Source organism: Mizuhopecten yessoensis, unplaced genomic scaffold (assembly GCF_002113885.1).
Source record: "Mizuhopecten yessoensis strain PY_sf001 unplaced genomic scaffold, ASM211388v2 scaffold7551, whole genome shotgun sequence".
Classification (NCBI taxonomy): domain Eukaryota; kingdom Metazoa; phylum Mollusca; class Bivalvia; order Pectinida; family Pectinidae; genus Mizuhopecten; species Mizuhopecten yessoensis.
In genome coordinates this window covers 320,226-340,411 of record NW_018407104.1, presented here as the reverse complement: position 1 = coordinate 340,411, position 20,186 = coordinate 320,226, and the positions used below count along the sequence as shown (strand labels likewise).

The 20,186-nt window shown below is 38.0% G+C and overlaps 1 protein-coding gene across 1 annotated transcript in view; it reads left to right on the top strand.

The window, feature by feature from the left end:
• Positions 1–12,254: 12,254 nt before the first annotated feature.
• LOC110453963 (fibroblast growth factor 18-like) overlaps positions 12,255–20,186 on the top strand; it is a 55,900-nt gene continuing 47,968 nt past the window's right edge. The window contains exon 1 of the mRNA XM_021503222.1: positions 12,255–12,986. Within this exon, the coding sequence (XP_021358897.1) occupies positions 12,961–12,986 (26 nt within the window). The 5' untranslated portion in view covers positions 12,255–12,960. The remainder of the gene's footprint in view (positions 12,987–20,186) is intronic.

The window sequence follows — 20,186 nt, the reverse complement described above, 5'->3', positions numbered from 1 at the left end:
ACACGTTTGATAATGTTACATACAGACACACGTTTAATAACGTTACATACAGACACACGTTTGATAACGTTACATACAGACACACGTTTGATAACTTATGTTCCCACATATATTTGATATTTGTGTATTTAAGTTTTCTTTCAGTCACGATTTAAAAACAAAACTTTCTTGTTATTATCACCAGTACATATACAAAACGACGTACTTCACGTATCCACTAAATGACCCTCAATTTGGATAACCGATCTGCAGCGACGGTATCACAGTATCTGCATATTGTGTTTGTAAGTTTCTATTTTCTTAACGTAATCTGTGACATTTAAAGTTTTTTGAAACGTCTAGAAGGTATGTGCACCATTGACTCTTTTGCGTAATATGATCTTATTTAGAATCTGAGATTCTGTTCAAACGACGATAAAGAAGTATAATACCGTTTTTCGCGTTTAAAATTTTGCGCTCAATTATAAAGGCGCCAATTGAAGATCTGTTCAAATTCGGTAATGCGCTTAAATTCGAATGCACTAAAATAAGTACGTTCACAATTTATGTATTTTTTTTTTTTAAATGTATTTGACCATTTTCTCATCCATATATTTCCAAACACTGTTTTATTACAAAATACCTTGGACGTAATTTTTAAAAAATAAATCAGAAAACCCTTGTACATGTGTAACTTTAATTTCTACGATGTAGTTTCTGATAAATGCTATTGTAAATTCTAGCGTACGCAATAATTGCTGTGAATCCAATAAACAGATTAATAGTTACGATTGTTAAATGTTACCAACCTCCCGCGTAGTTTACTGCCAAAGGCAACGACTCTCCATTTTTTTCTGCCATATATCTTTGTTTTATATCAAAGTCTAGTCGTCTTCAATAATTTGTAAAAAAATAAATTAGATTTACAGTATAATTTCTTTTAAACGCTGATGACACAATTTAAAATTGCATATTTCATATATATTTTATAAAAGTTAAGATTGTATTATGAATTTCTACCGGAATTAATTTTTGATTGTTATTAAATAATAAAATTGAGATACAATAGTAACAGTCTGAGGTCAAGCTAACAATGCTTTGAGCGCCTTGTCCAGCCGCTGCATCCAATACCTCTGTATCAGAAGCGGTACCTGAGGTCTTGATCGCCCGGAACGACACAAATGGCTCCGATAACGGGAGTCAATACCAGCACGAAGGACGGAGAAATCGTAATGTTTACGGTCGCTGTCAGTCGAGGACATGGGGACAAATGGGACAAAGTAATTAAATTGTAGGTCATTGATAATCGGTTTGGCTTTTTTTGCACTGAATTGTGATAAAGGCGAATTCGCAAATATTTACACAGTTGAAGTTGTACATCTTAATTACACAATCTTGATTGGGGCGACTGCCGACAACTGTGCTGGTAGAATAGGGGGTCCGTCGTGAGTTTGGAGGGTCATGGTTCGAATGTTTATATAATGCAAGTGAATTTGTGCACGAACGAGCTGTGAAGCTGAACGAAATGGGAAAAAAATGAATATTTAGAACAACGATCTGCTCGGTAGCATTTTATTGTACTTTTAAAAAATACGGTTTTAAAGTATTTCTCAAATAATTAAAACCAATCGATATTTATGAATGCAGCACGTAATATATTTCATGGTAATACATGATGTTAACAATAAATGAGACATTCTTAAAAATAGAGTATTGTAAAAGGCAGCAGAAGATACAAGTGTACAGTATATAAGGATGATCGGCGATCATTGATCTATACTAGTATTCAACAATTATTTAACTGGGTCGCGGGTTCCAGGACCACGTGGGGAAGTCGCCAGGTATTAACCGAAGGTCGATGTTTTTTCTCCGGGCACTCCGGCTTTCCTGCACCACCAAAACCTGTCACGTCCTTGAATGACCATAGCTGTAATTAGGACGTAAAACACAAGCAAACAAACAAACAAACTATCATTATAGTTATTTAATCACTATATATTAAACTCAATCGAGTTTATCTAGGTTAAACATTATTAAAACTAAAACAAAACCCTACGTTTGGGTGTGTGTACAGAGTGTCGAAGCAGAATACCGCTGTCTAATGATAATGAAAGAAATTAAAATCTGTTTCAAGTAGGAAACAAATATGTTTGTGCGAATTTACAATGAATTCAAATAAGTATCAACCCATGTTATTGTCAACGAAATTAACAAAAAGGACAAATATAGGCACAAATATACCTTCGAATAATAACGTGTTTGTAATTTGATTAGAAAACCCCTACGTAAGAACCAAAAATCCACTTGACTTCCCATTTATAGTCTGTCATGATTAATTATGTGTTGAAGGAGCATAATACACATAGGTCTATATGGCGTTTAGATTGGGGAGCGGGCGTGGTAAAACATTCGCCCAATCTTGAAAAAAATAATAAGATTAGAACCGGATACGGACCGGAGACCATCATCACGTCTGCCCGACGATCTCCGGACTGACACGACCCCGACAAGTGTCAATGTATCGACGTCGTCACACCCCACACACATACAGGCTACTTCAGAATACGGAAGTTTACAACTAAAGTACTTGTGTAATATTTATAAACTCAATAAGCGTTTTCGTGTGGCATAGACAAATACATTAAACAACCATAATAACAAAACAAAGTTTTTAAATCTGTTCCCGGGTTATCACGTATTCTATACGTGGTGGAGTGCAATATTTTTATAACGACGCTACATGATAATAGTCAGTTCATAAATCGGTCAGACCGGTTTGCCATGAAAATCTGACATGTTTTAAAAACGAAAGAAAAGAATCCTGTAGCTTTCGTTTTGGTTTTTATTTTTTGGAGGGATGTTTAAATAGAGGTGCAAAGTTATTCTGGTGCAATTATTCATATAGAGCTATGTTTATGATGAAAAGCCTTGCATTTTTTTGTCGTAATCAATTTATCATACTCCGATTACCGAGTGATAAGTGTGCATGAGCGCCTATTGTATGCAGGTACCAAGTATTGTTTTGGCCATATATTTTGACCACAAGGTGTATCTTTCATATGGGAGTGTGCTCAAGATATTTGAAGATTGTTGACACTTCACGTGGTTGTATTTCAAACGTTATTTACAACACGTGTTTGCATTGCAATCGCAATAAACATAGGCGTCTCGTCAAACCTGGTATATATCAAGTCATACCGGTTATAAATCTCGTCATACCGGGTATATATCTCGCCATACCGGGTATACATCTCGTCATATCGGGTATATATCTCGTCGTACCGTGTAGATCTATATATCTCGTCATACCGGGTACATATCTCGTCATACCGGGTATATATCTCGTCATATCGGGTATATATCTCGTCAAATCGGGTATATATCTCGTCATATCGGGTATATATCTCATCAAATCGGGTACATATCTCGTCATACCGGGTATATATCTCGTCATACCGTGTATATATCTCGTCATACCGGGTAGATTTATATATCTCGTCATACCGGGTAGATCTATATATCTCGTCATACCGGGTATATATCTCGTCAAATCGGGTATATATCTCGTCGTACCGGGTATATATCTCGTCAAATCGGGTCATATCTTGTCATACCGGGTTTATATCTCGTCATACCGGGTATATATTTCGTCATACCGGGTATATATCTCGTCAAATCGGGTATATATCTCGTCGTACCGGGTATATATCTCGTCAAATCGGGTACATATCTTGTCATACCGTGTATATATCTCGTCATACCGGGTAGATCTATATATCTCGTCATACCGGGTACATATTTCGTCTTACCGGGTAAATATCTCGTCATACCGGGTATATATCTCGTCATACCGTGTATATATCTCGTCATAACGGGTATATATCTCGTCAAATCAGGTATAAATCTCGTCATACCGGGTATATATCTAGTCATACCGGGTATATATCTCGTCATACCGGGTATATATCTCGTCAAATCGGGTATATATCTCGTCATACCGGGTATATATCTCGTCATACCGGGTAAATATCTCGTCAAATCGAGTATATATCTCGTCATACCGGGTATATATCTCGTCATACCGGGCACATATCTCGTCATACCGTGTATATATCTCGTCATAACGGGTATATATCTCGTCAAATCAGGTATATATCTCGTCATACCGGGTACATATCTCGTCATACCGTGTATATATCTCGTCATACCGGGTACATATCTCGTCATACCGGGTACATATCTCGTCATACCGTGTATATATTTCGTCATACCGGGTATATATCTCGTCATACCGGGTACATATCTCGTCATACCGGGTATATATCTCGTCAAATCGGGTATATCTCTCGTCATACCGGGTATATATCTCGTATATACAGGAAAAACGTCATACCGGATATTTCATGCCATGTAAATATATGTGTTACATGTATAACCACGGTTAATAATTTACAAACCGATTTGAGACGACCAACGACCTTGATTGTGATAAAGCTGTATAGAAGAACCTCGAATTATTATTATTATTAAATACGCAGAGTGCATATACTATGTTTATTACATCAGTTTTATTTTCTTCAATTCTCGATTAACGTAGTGGTGACAAAAGTTGATTGACATGTGTACGAAAGAATCTGAAATGCAATCAAGCCGTTACACTATCGGGTGCGCAAACTGCACACCAACGACACTAGGGATTGACAGGGCTCGCCTAGGCTCGTGCCGGAGAACCTCCCGTCTGTCCCTCTATAACAGTTTTTATAGCTACAGTTTTCCTTGATAACGACTTAGTTAGCATTCATTAAAATTCTCGAGGGCAGATTAAAAACCAAGCTGGGTAAATCGGAATGTCATATATCTCCACCTTTTACAGTTTGTGTTCACAACTAACAACGGTCCGATAAGAGTATATATAGGTTGTTTATAAGTTTAATTTTCAATGAATTTCGTCTTTGAGTGAATGACCACACAGGAAGTGCGATAAAGTACATAACGATACCCTCGTCGATACCCGTCAATAAACAGACCGTGAGTTAATGAAAAGAAACTTGCTGGGCACATCGTTCTAGTGAAACTCCACATAGACTTCCGTCAGACGGAAACAAACATTTCAAGCGCTCTGGCGACTAGGATCTCGTGTTGTTATAGAAGCTAGAGCCGGGTAGAATGGCTTGTCTATTTGTTCGCGTGTATTACCAGCGTTTTTGTCAATACTTGACCATTGTGTAGGTCCAAATGTCTGTGGAGGCGTGTAGCCGGTTAGGGAGGAACGAGGCAGTTGTTTATGGGTCTCGTCCTCGGGACCTAGTAACACAGCGTCAGGTTGGGCAGTATTTCCGTAAGATACGGCGCCTCTCCCTTCTTTATCGCAAATTAGTGAGTCTATTTGATTCACATGCATCGCGATCGGATGCATTGTCATCTGACGTCCTGGAATGCGCCCAAAACATGCTTTTTCTGGTTTGCACCGTCATTATTGTCCGATAAGCGATCCGTTGTTGTGCTCCATACTTACGTCACGTGGGTTGGCTGACATTCTTACACGTGTATTCGCGCACACAAATATATATGTAAATTCTACATCTGTAAGAAGAAATTTGGTGAGAGATTACACAGAAAGCAAACAACATGCAAGGGTAATTAAGCTTAAATGACGTTTACCTGTTACTTACTGGCCAAGAGCAGTTAAAGAATGCGACACAGGTATTGCTTACGTTAATACCTTTTTGTTTACAAAGTTATGCCAAAGATGTGGTAATACACCTAGTTGTGCAATAGTTAGATATATATGTACAAAGCGTCCAATGGAACCAGTCACTGTTGACGGCGACAATATGTCTGCAGGTAGCTAGATCGCTACCCGAATCAAGCGTCATACAGTCAATTTTGTTGCCTGTGTGTTACCTTGTTTCCGTTATTATCCAATGCCTTTTGGCACTGGTTGATCATATTTTCCACGTCTGACTCTTACTATTTTTAGCGTCAGTCTTATATATTTTGGCTACGGTTGGTAAAACGCCGTTTATACTCATTAGCGTCGGCCGTGGATCAATCCTGATTCCCACGTTGACATTCTTCAGTCTGCAACCAATTGTATTCATTACATGTCCGTTTGTTGTGATGGTGTTACATGTAGTGTATAGGAATTGAACATTGGCAGTCATGACAAATCATGCTGGCGTTTGAAAATCTGTAAAATTCGTCATAGCAATATTGTCAGTACATGTTCGAGGACACTAGCCAAACTACATGAGTATAGGGTGTGATTGATAAAAGCACTCCCTGTAAAATTGCGTTTCTTTCCTACGGTGTCCTTGTTATATGGATACGGAAGATTTGCTGTCCCCGTGACAACCCATCTTTTCGTTCGTAGGTGTCCCTCTATGCAACCCTGTGTAGCCCACTGTCAGAATGCAATGTGTTTAAGTTTAAGTAATGCGGCCATGATATTTCAGTATGCTAGCACTTTAAAATGGCGTTTGACCTCTACCATTGGTATTGGCAAAGACGCCAAAGCACACTGAAACAACATGATAAAAGCTATGTTAGTGTTTGTGTATGTATGTACATGTTATTGTGTGGCGAATAAACCTATACTAACGAAACAGTCGTTCAAAAATCGTAGTCATTCGAGATATTGATTTAATTCCAGACACAAACTTATTAATTTTGATGCCGAGTGTCAAGCGTCACATTGATAAATATGTTGAATAATATAAGATAGTATCACACTCACGTGACAGTTTGAGTTTTCATAGCGCTATGACAGACACATGTATTTTTTAAGTTCAAATTAAGAACATGTTTAGTCAATGTTAATATACTGAACTTAACTTATTGTTACTCCACATATTTACCTTCGTATCTCGAATGCCTCACACAAAGTATACGATGGCAGCATTTTATGAATCTGAAAGGAATCAAATACAAACACATCAGTATCATTTTGGAATTAATTCCGACTGCCCCTTACGCTCTGGTACGACGAGAAGATATAATTTGACCAAAATATTCCGAATATCATCTCGATAACCAAAGAGTAAGACACATCTAATTATGTATTACAAGTACATGAAATAAGTAATAAGTATCAGGTGGGGGTTTGTTTGCACGAAGTAACTGTGTAAGACAATGGAGTTCACCGGCTGTTTGATATTTACAATCTTGCATTTTGAGGTGTGCATGGTTGTTCTTTATTTAATTTTACCTGAACACCATGATTTATTATTGGACATAGGTCTTACTCAAATAATATAAATAACTGCATAAGCCTATACAATTTATTAAGGGTCAAAGATCAAGAGATAATCGAGGCATAATTCAGAACTAACAAACAAAAAGCCTCACAAATGTAACAGGCCTGCATACATTTTCGTTTTTTTCTTGACACAGCTGTGGGGAAATCAAACACAATTCAAACCGAATTCTAGCACTACAATTCGAAAAATTCCTTTGATATTTTATTTTGAATCAAATGGTATACTAATGCATCAACTTGACATGTTAGCTGTCACCTGTGGCATGTGTGTACATTTTGGCTTCGTCACGTCTACGGCCAATGTAGTTCTAGACTATGGTACCTGGTCACCTTTTTCACGTCAAGATTAATATACATACCAACATCACTTATCTTATAGGAAAACACTTTGCTGTAACTGTAATTCCGATCTACACCCCAGTTCAAATAAATTGTATGTACTAGAACCGGATGTAGTATAGTTGTACCCGAATGTAAGCCGAGGTTTTTTTCCGGATCATCAAGGATGACACTAACATAAGGGTTGGCTTATACAAACTTCCGAATGCTCTGCCGGCAGTAAGGTATCCAGATGTGTGCAAAATGTGAAGAAATTACGAATTGATGTTTGGCAATGTAATTCTGCTGGGAAACGTCTACCATACATACATATCCAGCTAAGTTTATTGACTTGAAATAGTCCCGGGTTCCAGAGATGTGTCGCTTCAATAATCTTTGCACTAGAAAATAGAAACACATACAATAATGCAACTAATACACCTTGTGTTGGTATCTATGGAAGTAAAGAGTTTCAGCGATTTGAACAAGCGAAAAGACAAAATGACGGTATGGCTATATGAACTATTTTACATAACGACACCATGTCAGTACGAATTCTGACTTCAAATGGCGAAAGGTACGGAAGATCTAAAACTGAACTGAGGGGAACAAAGCGAAAGCACGCTAAGCATTTAACCCACACCCCAAACACATACACAATAACCCGAATAGGCCAAAAAAAAGAAGGAACGCCAAATGTTTTGGAAATATATCTCATATGGTCAGTCTCCACGATAATGTCCTTTGTCAAATATAGTATTTGTATCAGTCACCGGCGATATGGTATTGTCTTCTGGCTTGTGCATGTCAGGTTGAAGTGTCGTATCGAAATCAAATAGTGTCCGATTCCATTTTCAAAATGTCAAATCGAATCCAATCGGATTAGATTTCAATTTTATAATGTTAAATCGAAATCCTGAAGTACATGATCTAAATTCCATAATGTTATATCGAAACTTCATAGCTTTAGATTGGATTTCCATAGCGTCGGATCGAAATTCCGTAGTGACAGACTAAAATTTTCCATAGGGTAGGATCCAAAATCCTTAACGTTAGACTGAAATTCCATAGCGTCATATTGAAATTCCATAGTCTCCAGCGGATGTAAAGCTCTCTTTTGACTTGTACATAGTAGGTTGAAGTCCCAGTGTCAGATCAAAACCGAAGAGAAGTAATGTAGTGTAGTAGTGTCCGATCAAAATTTCAAAGTGTCAAATCTAATCCAATAGTATTGCATAGCGTCAGATTGAATTTTCATAGTGTCAAGACACCGTAGAAAATTGGATTGAAGGAGAGCAGTAAAGCACTTTCATTAAACATCAGTATAACGATATCCACTAATTTTGGTCCATGGGATTCAGAAAGGGTCTGGTACATCAAGGTTCTGGCGCAGGAGGATATTCAGAAGTAATCTGGTACATCAAGGTTCTGTCCCATATGGTATTCGGAAGAAATATGTTACATCCAAGTTCTGGCGCAGAGAATATTCGGAAGAAATCTGGTACATCCAGTTTCTATCCCAGAGGATATTTAGAAGAAATCTGGTACGTCCTGGTTTATCCCAGAGGATATTCGTAAGAAATCTGGTACATCCATGTTCTATCCCAGAGGATGTTTGGAAGAAATCTGGTACGTCCTGGTTTATCCCAGAGGATATTCGTAAGAAATCTGGTACATCCAGGTTCTATCCCAGAGGATATTCGGAAGAAAACTGGTACATCCAGGTTCTAGCCCAGAGGGTGTTCGGAAGAAATCTGGTACATCCAGGTTCTGCCCGAGAGGGTGTTCGGAAGAAATTTGGTACGTCCTGGTTCTGCTCAAAGAGGGTATTCAAAAGGAATCTAGTACATTGAAATTCTGGACGAAGAGGTATTAGAAATTTGATCAACCAGATTCAGTCCCGATGGAAGTTTCATTCTTTGGCGACATTGGACATAATCTGATTCTGATCGAGTAGAGTTCGATATGACTACATCTGTCCACGACGGCCGAAGATTCTTTTCATTGTGATGTGTCGGGGAGTACCACCTCGACGATCAAAGGCAGATTTCGAATGTGGAGCACCAAAGTCCAAGTTTGACAAACATTCTTGGAAATTCCTTAACTTCAGATTTTCCGTTGAAAAGCATTGTTGAGTCGTGGCAAAACCTGAAGCTAAGAAATTTCCTTAAGGATCAATGTCCCACTACACCGTGGTTTTTAATATTTATACAGTTACCGCTCTTAATTTCGTTTTGAATATTACTTCAACAAGTGTCAGTGGCCAAAAGACTTTTTGCTCTGTCGGTTAGAGCAACAGTTTTACAATCTAGAGTCCAGGGTTAGAATCCAGTCTAGCCTCTTTGAATTTTTACACTCTTAACATTGTTGTAAATTATATTTTGTTTATTTCATCTTAATTATTTTCCATAAAAGTCCCGCAATGTATGGTTTTCTTTTCTGAAAGGATTTATCTAAGTTTTACGTAGTAAAATTGTCTGAGAAGTCAGTCCCCAAAGTGGAGTTACATGGTTTGGCAGTGGTACGGGGATCCTTAAGTTGGGGAACTCTGGATGGGGGTAGGTTGATCTAGGGGGACTTATTGGTCCAGAGAGTTACGTCCCATTTATTATCTGCCACTGTCAATCATATGAGACAACATGATTGACAGGGTATTGTTAATTTTCATCAAAACTGATAAAAATGTCATTCGTTGTCAATCAGTCTCATCAATGCATTGATAATTCGTGATGATTTTATAGATTTGATATACAAATTTGATCTCTATGCTCTTTAACAATCTAATACATTGTCCGTATTTCAGCATATTCATATTGTATTAAAAAAAAACACCTGCTGAATAATAATATTTATTTATGTCAACATTCGATTGGACAGGAATGCGTGTCAGATAAAGATGTATCATTGTGCTTCTATTTCTAGACACCATGACTTTGAAAAATATATAAGTGACGTAATAAATAAACGTTATAAATATGAAAATATGTGTGTATTAGGATATAATTGACAGCGAGGCAATCGGATGTCATGTCCCCTACAGTGAAGTGTTTGCTTAGCGTGATACCGACAGATGTTAGGGTATCTGTATGACCCACGCTCCGCTACATGACAGTCCCGCTGGGATCTCTATACTCGGGTAGATAGCAAAATGTTTGACGTCGTGCCAAATCATAACATGGCGACATGAACCCTGTTTGACAGAATCAAGACGGGCATCTCCCTGTGGGTCTACTCTCGCCGAGGGTCCGCGATAACCTGCGAGACTTGATCGCGATAACTGGCTTTACAGCGGTGTCATCTAATATAAGACTGACTGATAAAATACACACATAAATAACATGTTTAGGGCTAAAAGGAGGAACAAACACAGCGTTGATTAGACTGGTACTCTCCAGATCTGTCCTGGGGGATTCATATTAATGCAGTTACTTCCTTGTCGGGTTATTTTTAGTACTGTACGTCAAAATTCTGTGCGAGAAATGTACTTTCTGAACAATTTCGATGTTCCTATTTTTTATGGCCGTCGTTATTGTGCCACGCCAGTGCTAATGAGTGAACATTAAATTTTTCGCTCTTGACCCTATCCGGATAAGCACAACTGTCCGCACACAATTATTATAGCCGCCTGAAAACTTTCCGGAACCCGGCATCCGGCATACCCATTTTATTTGACTTATATACCCCGAGAGCCAGTAGTTTGGTTTGATTTTATTTTTTTAACGTCCTATAAACAGTCAAGATCATTTAAGGACGTGCATCCATGTGTGTTGTGTAAGCGTGCATGTGTTTATGTACTTGCCTCCTTGTGATAGCGCGGATCTGATGCCGACTTACTGCATTTTGTATCCAACTGAAATACCATGCCGAAGGCACCCAGCACAGCATTCCGCCGGGTCACATTATACTGACAACGGGTGAACCAGTTGTTGTAATTTCCCTAAATAGCTGAAAGTTAAGCAGGGAATAACAATTACAATTTTAAGGACCGGGCCAAGGACAGAACCAATTACCTTCCTCACCTGGGCGATCGTTCAACATTAAGGCCAAACGTGAGCCATTGCCAAGAAATGCGCTAAAAAATACAAGGTACTTCGGAGCAGAGGGAAACATAACGATCCCAAATACCACGAAGGGTGCAGCAGATTTATTTTGGTCGCTTTTGTGTCCCAAAGTGGAGGGCCCCCGATTCTACAGGGAATTCCCACATCAGTCGCCTCTTTCGATACTTGCAGTGGGTAACAGCACGTAATTTCTTTTCTTGATCCCCGACCTGCAGGGATGTTCTGCCTTGTTGACTTTGATGCTTAATTGACTCCTTGATATATATATATACTGTGTGCTGCATTTATGGCGTCATGCATAAGCACGTGCCTGTTGTATGCTCGGATGGGGGGTGGCCAACCCTCGAGGAATGCCAACCGTTCCATTACTTATTTACATAACACACCTTAACCCATCTCTGTTCGTACACTAACTAGACTGTGGGGATGGTTCAGTTTGGCACCAGTTCACGTGTACTGCCAGAAGCTGGTCACCTCTAAGATCGCACAAAATCAATACAAGGATTGAACAAGTATTCCGCAGATTATGAAATTTGTTTTTTTTTATAATAATAATTGTCATTCCTGGTACAGGAAGGAGTGGGGGAGATAAGATATTAGAATAAGATTGGATGTGTGTGAACACGTGTCTTAAACACAGATTACACGGGTAGGTTTATGGCATATAAAACTCCGCTCAGGTTTCAAAACAATATTGTTCAAATTTGAATTCTTGAAATTATTTGAAATAGATTGTCGATGTGTTATCGAAGCAGACGAGAGATTTATTAGACTTCAAAAAAAAGAAAGCTATGTAAACTGGAGAAGCTAATATTTGTTTCCTCGCGTGCTAGGAATGTGAACTATGTAATATTTGAAGTGTCGGAATTAGTCGAGTATTTCCATTCACGAAAGTGTATTTCCTATGACGTCACATACCACGTTAGTTGTCTATATCAAGAAGGTGTATTTCATTCATTGACTAAATTTAGTGTATCTACGAGCGCGGACACTACGATAAGACGTTGTTGATCGTCACAGCACAACTCGCTCAGTGAAAGATTTGGTTATAATTATATACAAGCAGTGTGTAGCAACGAACAAGATGTTTTCCTCATCCTTAAGTTTATTTACTCGTGGACGTTTTAAACAATGACTTGTTTATTCTTTCTCGTTGTTTGAACTCTGACAGAGCGTCGCTGCTGTTCGATAAATGCGAACCAACATATTTTTTAAAGTTCCGAAATTAACAGGTGTTTGTAGTTTGTGCTACATTGGAGTAATTCAAGAACATTGACCACAGGGAAACTGCTAATTCCGATGATTGATGCTACATGTCAATCATTTCGCTGTGTCCATCTCTGAATGTCCATGGTCACTTTGTACTCAAGGTAAGTCTACATATATATTGACATGTCAATCATTTCTATCTAAAACTAATGACTTTATCTTGTCAATCAACTCACCTATCTGTGGAGTGTAGATAGTATCATACCTGTTTGTACCGCGTGCACTGTTTAAATACTTCGAAAGTTAGATCGTTAAACCAAAGCGGAAAGCGCACTCTTTTTATCAATAAATATATTTCATAATATTATAAAAAAAAAAATCAAGACGAAAAAATAATTCGTGTACACAATAGTCACTCAGGGAGTAAAATCAGTTATCCATGCACTTAAAATAATATTTAATTGAAGCTGATATAAACGGAAGTGTTTGTGTGAGTTGACCGGTATTGGAGTGTTATGGGCTTAATACAATGATAGGGACACTGCTATATATACACGTACATATACATACATATCTGTATTGAGAAGTAGGTCATAATACTCAGGTATGCAAAACATGATAAGATTAGACTATTTATAAATAAACAGGGACCGTTTGTTTGATCATTTTAAAATCATCATGATAAATTATTTAGCTGTAATGTTATAGTGGTGTGATCTCCACAAGGTTCATCTAAGGTTGTCACCTTCGTACGTACTCGTGGAACCTACTCTGGCGCCAGAGTACAGAGAATACACGTGAATCTCGCTCCGCGAGATGTCACACGATGTAACTATAGGGAATAAGTATATCAGTTCTCGGCATGAGTGTTACATTTAGGGTCAACGTACAGAAAATATTGGCAGGTGTTTTGCCAAAGACAAGTGATATTGACCACGACTTCATCTCGGTTAATATATCTCTCAGGTCTATAAGACCACCTGCTCACTTCAACAAAAGTCTATGATTGTTAAATTTATTTTCTATGCAGTAGAATTACAAATGTACATTTGTGACGTAGTCAAGACCAGAAAACAGTTGCAAGAAGATGTTTGTTTCTACAACTTTAAGCCATGTTTCAAACTGTTTTTGTTTGAAAAATTTGTGCATAAATTTTAAAGTATATGTGTACAATTTTTTGGATGTGGTCAATTTGATTTCTAAGAAAGACATGCCTGTTTTAGTTTCAGTTTCAATACAGTACTCTCAAATGTACGTATATGTTTCAGTACCCTAATGATTCTTGATAAAACTTGGGCTAGTACGTGTCTACGTGTCTGACGCTATTTACACGCTGGAGTATATAGGTACAGTACAGTCGATAGTAACTCCTCGTATAACTAGGACAACCCTACAAAACACCGTCCTCTATAGCCACTTAGGGTGTCAAGAGCTTGTGAACGAATGTGTGCGCAAAACTCTCGAGATATTTACTCACACAGGAAACGATCTGAATCAAATGTGGAAAAAACGAAATATACTTTACAAATTCTGAGATATAAAAGACATAAAGTTTTTTTCTTTTCTTGACTGAATGTTATCAAGCATCTCTAATCTACAAAACTCGAGAAAAGCCATGAAATTGAGGATCTACATTCTAACTATCTAACCAACACTAATTATCGAGCAAGAAAGCATCATCGATAAGTAATGTGCCTTGTATTTAATAAAATGAAACATGATACCTTTTTTCTTGTAGATTAAACTTTTCATCCTGATGATTTTAAAAGATTTAAAAGATTAGAAATTCTATCAGAACTTCGGTTTAACCATCCCCTGCTGGTATCTCTGTCAGTAAAACGCTTCTCTGTATTAAACGTAACTTCAAACGCTTTCTACGCCTTTTTACTTGTCCGGAAATAGTTCATTTTAATTCAATTCTTATGATTTCTAATTCAATTTAAAAAAAAAAAAAAAATCGAAGGTCTCACAGATAAAGATTGCATGCAACGCTTAAAGCATTGTGACTGTTATTTCACGAATATTGCATTCTCAAACACATTAGCTATATGAAGTACTTGCTCTGTGCCTCCGTTATTTTTAATGTGTACGAATGTACTTGTTTAAAAACTATATCCTATTATTGAAAATCGTCTCGTGTACAGGTACATGTACAATCTGATGCACTAAGATGTAGCGTACATGTACAGGTACAATCTGATGCACTAAGATGTATCGTACATGTACAGGTACAATTCTGATGTATTAAGATGTAGCGTACAGGTACAGGTACAATTCTGATGCACTAAGATGTAGCGTACAGGTACATGTACAATATGATGCACTAAGATGTAGCGTACATGTACAGGTACAATCTGATGCACTAAGATATAGCGTACATGTACAGGTACAATCAGATGCACTAAGATATTGCGTGCATGTACAGGTACAATATGATGCACTAAGATGTAGCGTACAGGTACAGGTACAATCTGATGCACTAAGATGTAGCGTACATGTACAGGTACAATCAGATGCACTAAGATAATGCGTACAGGTACATGTACAATATGATGCACTATTAGTTTGCGTTGAGGTACATGTACAATCATATGCACTAAGATTGGCCTGGTCGCTACATGTAATACCATTTACTTCGGTGTAGCGTACATATCACATATTGTGAGTTACCGAAGGGATGCCAGTCACCGGAAGTGCCACCATTTAAAATATATATATATATGATATGAGTTCATCGACTAATTTTTACCCATTTTACGTAGCTCAAACCCTGTGAACAAAAGCACGCGCAATCGTCACGTTTTCACGGGTTTTCCTACCAGGTTATCTCTCCCTGTAGCACGTTTTGCTTTTTCTCCGTCATAGGCTCGAGATACAATATCACACCACAAAGTTCTCTAAATCACTACGTCTGCTCATTTGCATACTGTTTGTAGATTTTGGATTGTAGCCACAGCACATGTAACAGTGGTGAGGTATGGACAGGAGCAAAATATGGGTTACACCTGTATATCTTCTTCCCGTTTGTGGTTTAGATATGGTGATGTACTCGTATATAGGAAGTCTCTGTATTACGTCACAACATCCGGTAAATCATCTACGACGGTTCCAGCATGATATTTTCCGTTAAACTGAAACATAAACAAACACAGGTTTCGACGTTTCACGCATTTAGCTATAGTGAAGTTTTGTTGGACTTCCCTAGAAATATAAACAGTGGGTGTGTGCTGTTTTGAAATATACAGAAATATAGTTGACCAATTGAAACTCACCGTAATTAATACTGACCATTTCCGTGCATTAGGAACCCATCCTTATTTGTGATGTAACCGCACGGGAAAGAAAGGGGAATTCACATAAATGATAGCGTTATCTCGGTTACGGACATCGCTGTTGCTCCGATTATTATTGTACGTGTTAAATATCCTGTTTTGGTGGAGCTTGCCGGGAGTTGTAATCTCTCGAGCTCTGTCCCGAAGATAGCAGTCTTTATCTCTACCTTTGATTTTTACTTTGACTGGAGTGACATTGATACAAACGTCAACTTTGCCACAGCTTACAAACATTATACCACGTGCGGTGACAGTGCTTCTAAGACACAAGCGTATAAAATAAAAATAAAATGTTATCACAATTTATTTACAAAACTCGAGTATGTAGAACAGTCATATGGCCTTTATCTATCCCGAAAGCAAACCTGTATACATGTACTTTGTGGTAACGAGGTATTTTTAACAAACATCGTATCGTCAATAAAACAACGCTAGAAAAACTGTTTTATTTCCCCCCAGATTGTAAGATCATGGATACTCCCAATTTCAATGGTGATTATTTGTAATCAATATCATGTCAAAAGTTGCAAAATAGTAAATGTATACATTGAATTAAAATAATTCATATTTGAATGAAATCATTTAAATGTTTAATAAAAATATCAGTTCAATAAATTACAATTGAATTCATAATCTTACATTTTGGTTAATATAATCATATGTTGGCATTATTAGAATTCATAAGGGGGCCGAGTGGTTGAGGCGTCTTACCGTCTACGATCACTTGCCCTCCACCACTGTGTCGCGGGTTCGAGGCCTACGTACACGTGGCCGGCGCAATCGCCAGGTACTGGCCGCAGGTCGTTGGTTTTTCTCCGGGCACTCCGGCTTTCCTCCACCACCAAAACCTAACTCGACCTGAAATGAGACAATAGGACGTTAGGCACAAACAAAGCAAACCAAAGCTTGATAATAGAGTAAGGCCTAACCTTGACCTCGCCGGCAACGTAGACAGTTAACATGAACGTTTATTATAAAGACCTTGACATATATGTGAGCAAAACAGTCCGCTGCCTGTGAAAGCCTCTCAATGCCTTAGAGCCAGATCACACTGACTTTATCAACAAACCTATTTTATTCAAGTCGCATTTATTCTTATCAGTTTAGTCAAGTTACTCTAAGTTACTGTCAAGCTTCCAAGAATTCTGCTTTCGATTCACAAATCTCCCCTGCACCCTGACTGGTTGAAGTCACATTTACCTTGCCAACAAACGCGGCCTATTCAAGTCTCATTGACCTTGACAGCAAATTCTAGTGATTAAAATTGCCGTAAAGATGGCATTTAAGTATTCTGATTTAGTCCTCACAGAATTAACCTGCAAATAATTTCCGGGGATTACTTCCGTGAGTGGAATCACGGAGATTAAATGAATATAAAACATAATATACGTTATCAAAAAGCTGAAAACACTTGCCAAGAAAAAAAACCACAATAATATTTTGCTATGTATCATATGTCAAAGATATAAATTAATTCCAATTTCTATCGAGAAATGTGAATTGCTTATGCCTAATTTATTCTGATTATATGATTTCCAAGCTTGAGTAGATACTAAACGTCAGTAGAAGCTGAATATTATGAGGTGTACATATATTTAGCAACGGCAAAAGCGATGCTGTTTTAGCTCCAGTTAGCCAAGTTATTCCGATTACTTGATCAAGAGGCGGGTCTGGTGGTGATGGGTGGGTTTCAGGACATCCCCTACCCCCGATCAGCATTGAAATTGTCTTTACAGTGGCGGATCTAGAGACCTATCTAGTGGTTTTTTTCAAATTTCCAGGGTGGCGTCCATGTGAGGAAAAATTGAGGAAAATGGTGAAAATACATGATTTTTAAAGAAAATTCTCATGGTGGGGGTGGAGGATCCTGAAGCCCTAAAAAAACCTCTGGATCCACCACTGTTTAAATGCCATATATTTCCCCCAAACCGGATCCACCAAGTAAAAATTTAGATACCCTTTCCTCTGGATTCGCCAATGCGATCCAATTGTGTAGTCGTAGATATTTATGTAAACTTTAACACAAAGCGAATCGGGTACAAGACCAGAGCTTATGAAAACACTATTACCGCGGAACTGATACAATTGAATTCAATACATTTAGGGAGATGTGACCGAATGATGACTTTGATAAGGGGAGCCGTAACGTCAACATCGCCGATATCTGCTATATCCTAATTAACGCATAGCCAGTCGAATCTACCGATCACCGACAGAAGCCCGAGGGAAAATGTCATGTGAAATGACCCGAGAACACTGCGTACTGTTATCAGCGGTCGGTTATATATTAATTGTCTAGTCTGATGGGTGTCGTTTACAATCGGAACATACTATGATCGTTAATCGCTACGAATAATAACGAAGATTAGCGAAACTATCCGGAAATGCCCGAAGGCAATTATTTTAGTCTAGAGATTAATGTTTCTATTGAGTTGTAATTTGAACAGGTGGGTATTGGTAAATCTAGTAATATAGAAAAGGTGACTGTTTGTAAAGGGATATATATCTGTGTTTATATATGTGTCAACTATAACATTTCATAAAGGTCCTAGTACAGGGCCGTACAATATAAGTATATAGATATATGACTACGTGTATAAAGATCAGTACAAAACGGCGATCGATCGAGAAAGAGAGTGTTAATGTATATCATTTAAATATCGATACGGACTATGATTTGTAAATTTTCATCGACCTAGATTAACTTGTGACCTCGTGATTAGCATACACATTGACCTTAATTAGCTTGTGACCTCTTTGACCCTAATTAACTTTTGACCTTGTGATTACCATGTACATTGACTCTAATTGACGTTTGACCTCGTGATTACCATCAACATTGACCTTTGTTAGCTTGTGGCCTCGTGATTATCATATACTTCATAAACATTGACTCTGATGAAAATCCATAATTTAACTAACAACCATTAAAGACACTGTATTTTCTTAAGTTCCTTTTCACCAAATGTCAAACCAAAGAAACCCAGATTTGTATTCTTGTCTAATGAATGAACACCTGTTTGATGCTGTATAGTGTATGTGTGTCGAGTGGGTTTTCCACATCGTTGTTAGAGCGGGTCTATCTCCTCTTGAGTTCACGTTTTATGACGTCCATATTTTATTTGACGTCTATAGTCTTATCATCGATAAGAGAAACCGATACATTTTACATACGCATTTAAAAGTAAAGACAGGGTTCAACCCGTAACACGCGCATACATACGTCAGTACTGAACCGTGCAGTTTGGTCGGCTGATAAAGATATCGAAACAAAAGTTTTAAAGAAAATACTATTAAACCATCGTAACACCACTATCATAGGAGAAAGGCGTGGTTGTGACATAAAGACCCGTCAGATTTATAAAAAGACACTGCCTCCGACCACGTGCTTATCGATATTGCCAATCTGCTGGTACAGCTGCCCGACCCCCGGGGTAGTACAGGTTTTATGAGGATATCGATGCTGGCCAGTGTTGGACACGGGGATACAATGAGGAGATGGAACAACAGGTTTCTATCGGATATCAGTAGATAATTGAGTATTGTGTGGAATATTGAATTGTCAGTCAAATTTGCGAGAAAAGCGATTAGTTTGGGATAGCGGATCGGAAGTGATAGATAGGTTGTGAACGAGGTATACTGTAGCTGGGATGGAATAATGGAATAATAATGAGTAGAAGTTGAATAGGTTGAAGATGAAGGTTGAATTCCGAGATAGTGGGTGTAGATGGAGGGATACTAAGTGTGGAGTAAAAAAAAGTGAGTGTGGATTGAGGGATACTTGGTGTAGATTGAGGGATACTGGGTGTTGATTGAGGGATACTTGGTGTAGATTGAGGGATACTGAATGTCGATTAAGGAATGGTGGGTGTGGAATGAGGGATACTTGGTGTATTTAGAGGGATACTGAATGTGGATTAAGAAATGATGGTTGTGGATTGAATAATACTAATTGTGGATTAAGGAATGGTGGGTGTAGATTGAGTGATACTTGATGTAGATGGAGGAATACTGGATGTGGATTAAGGA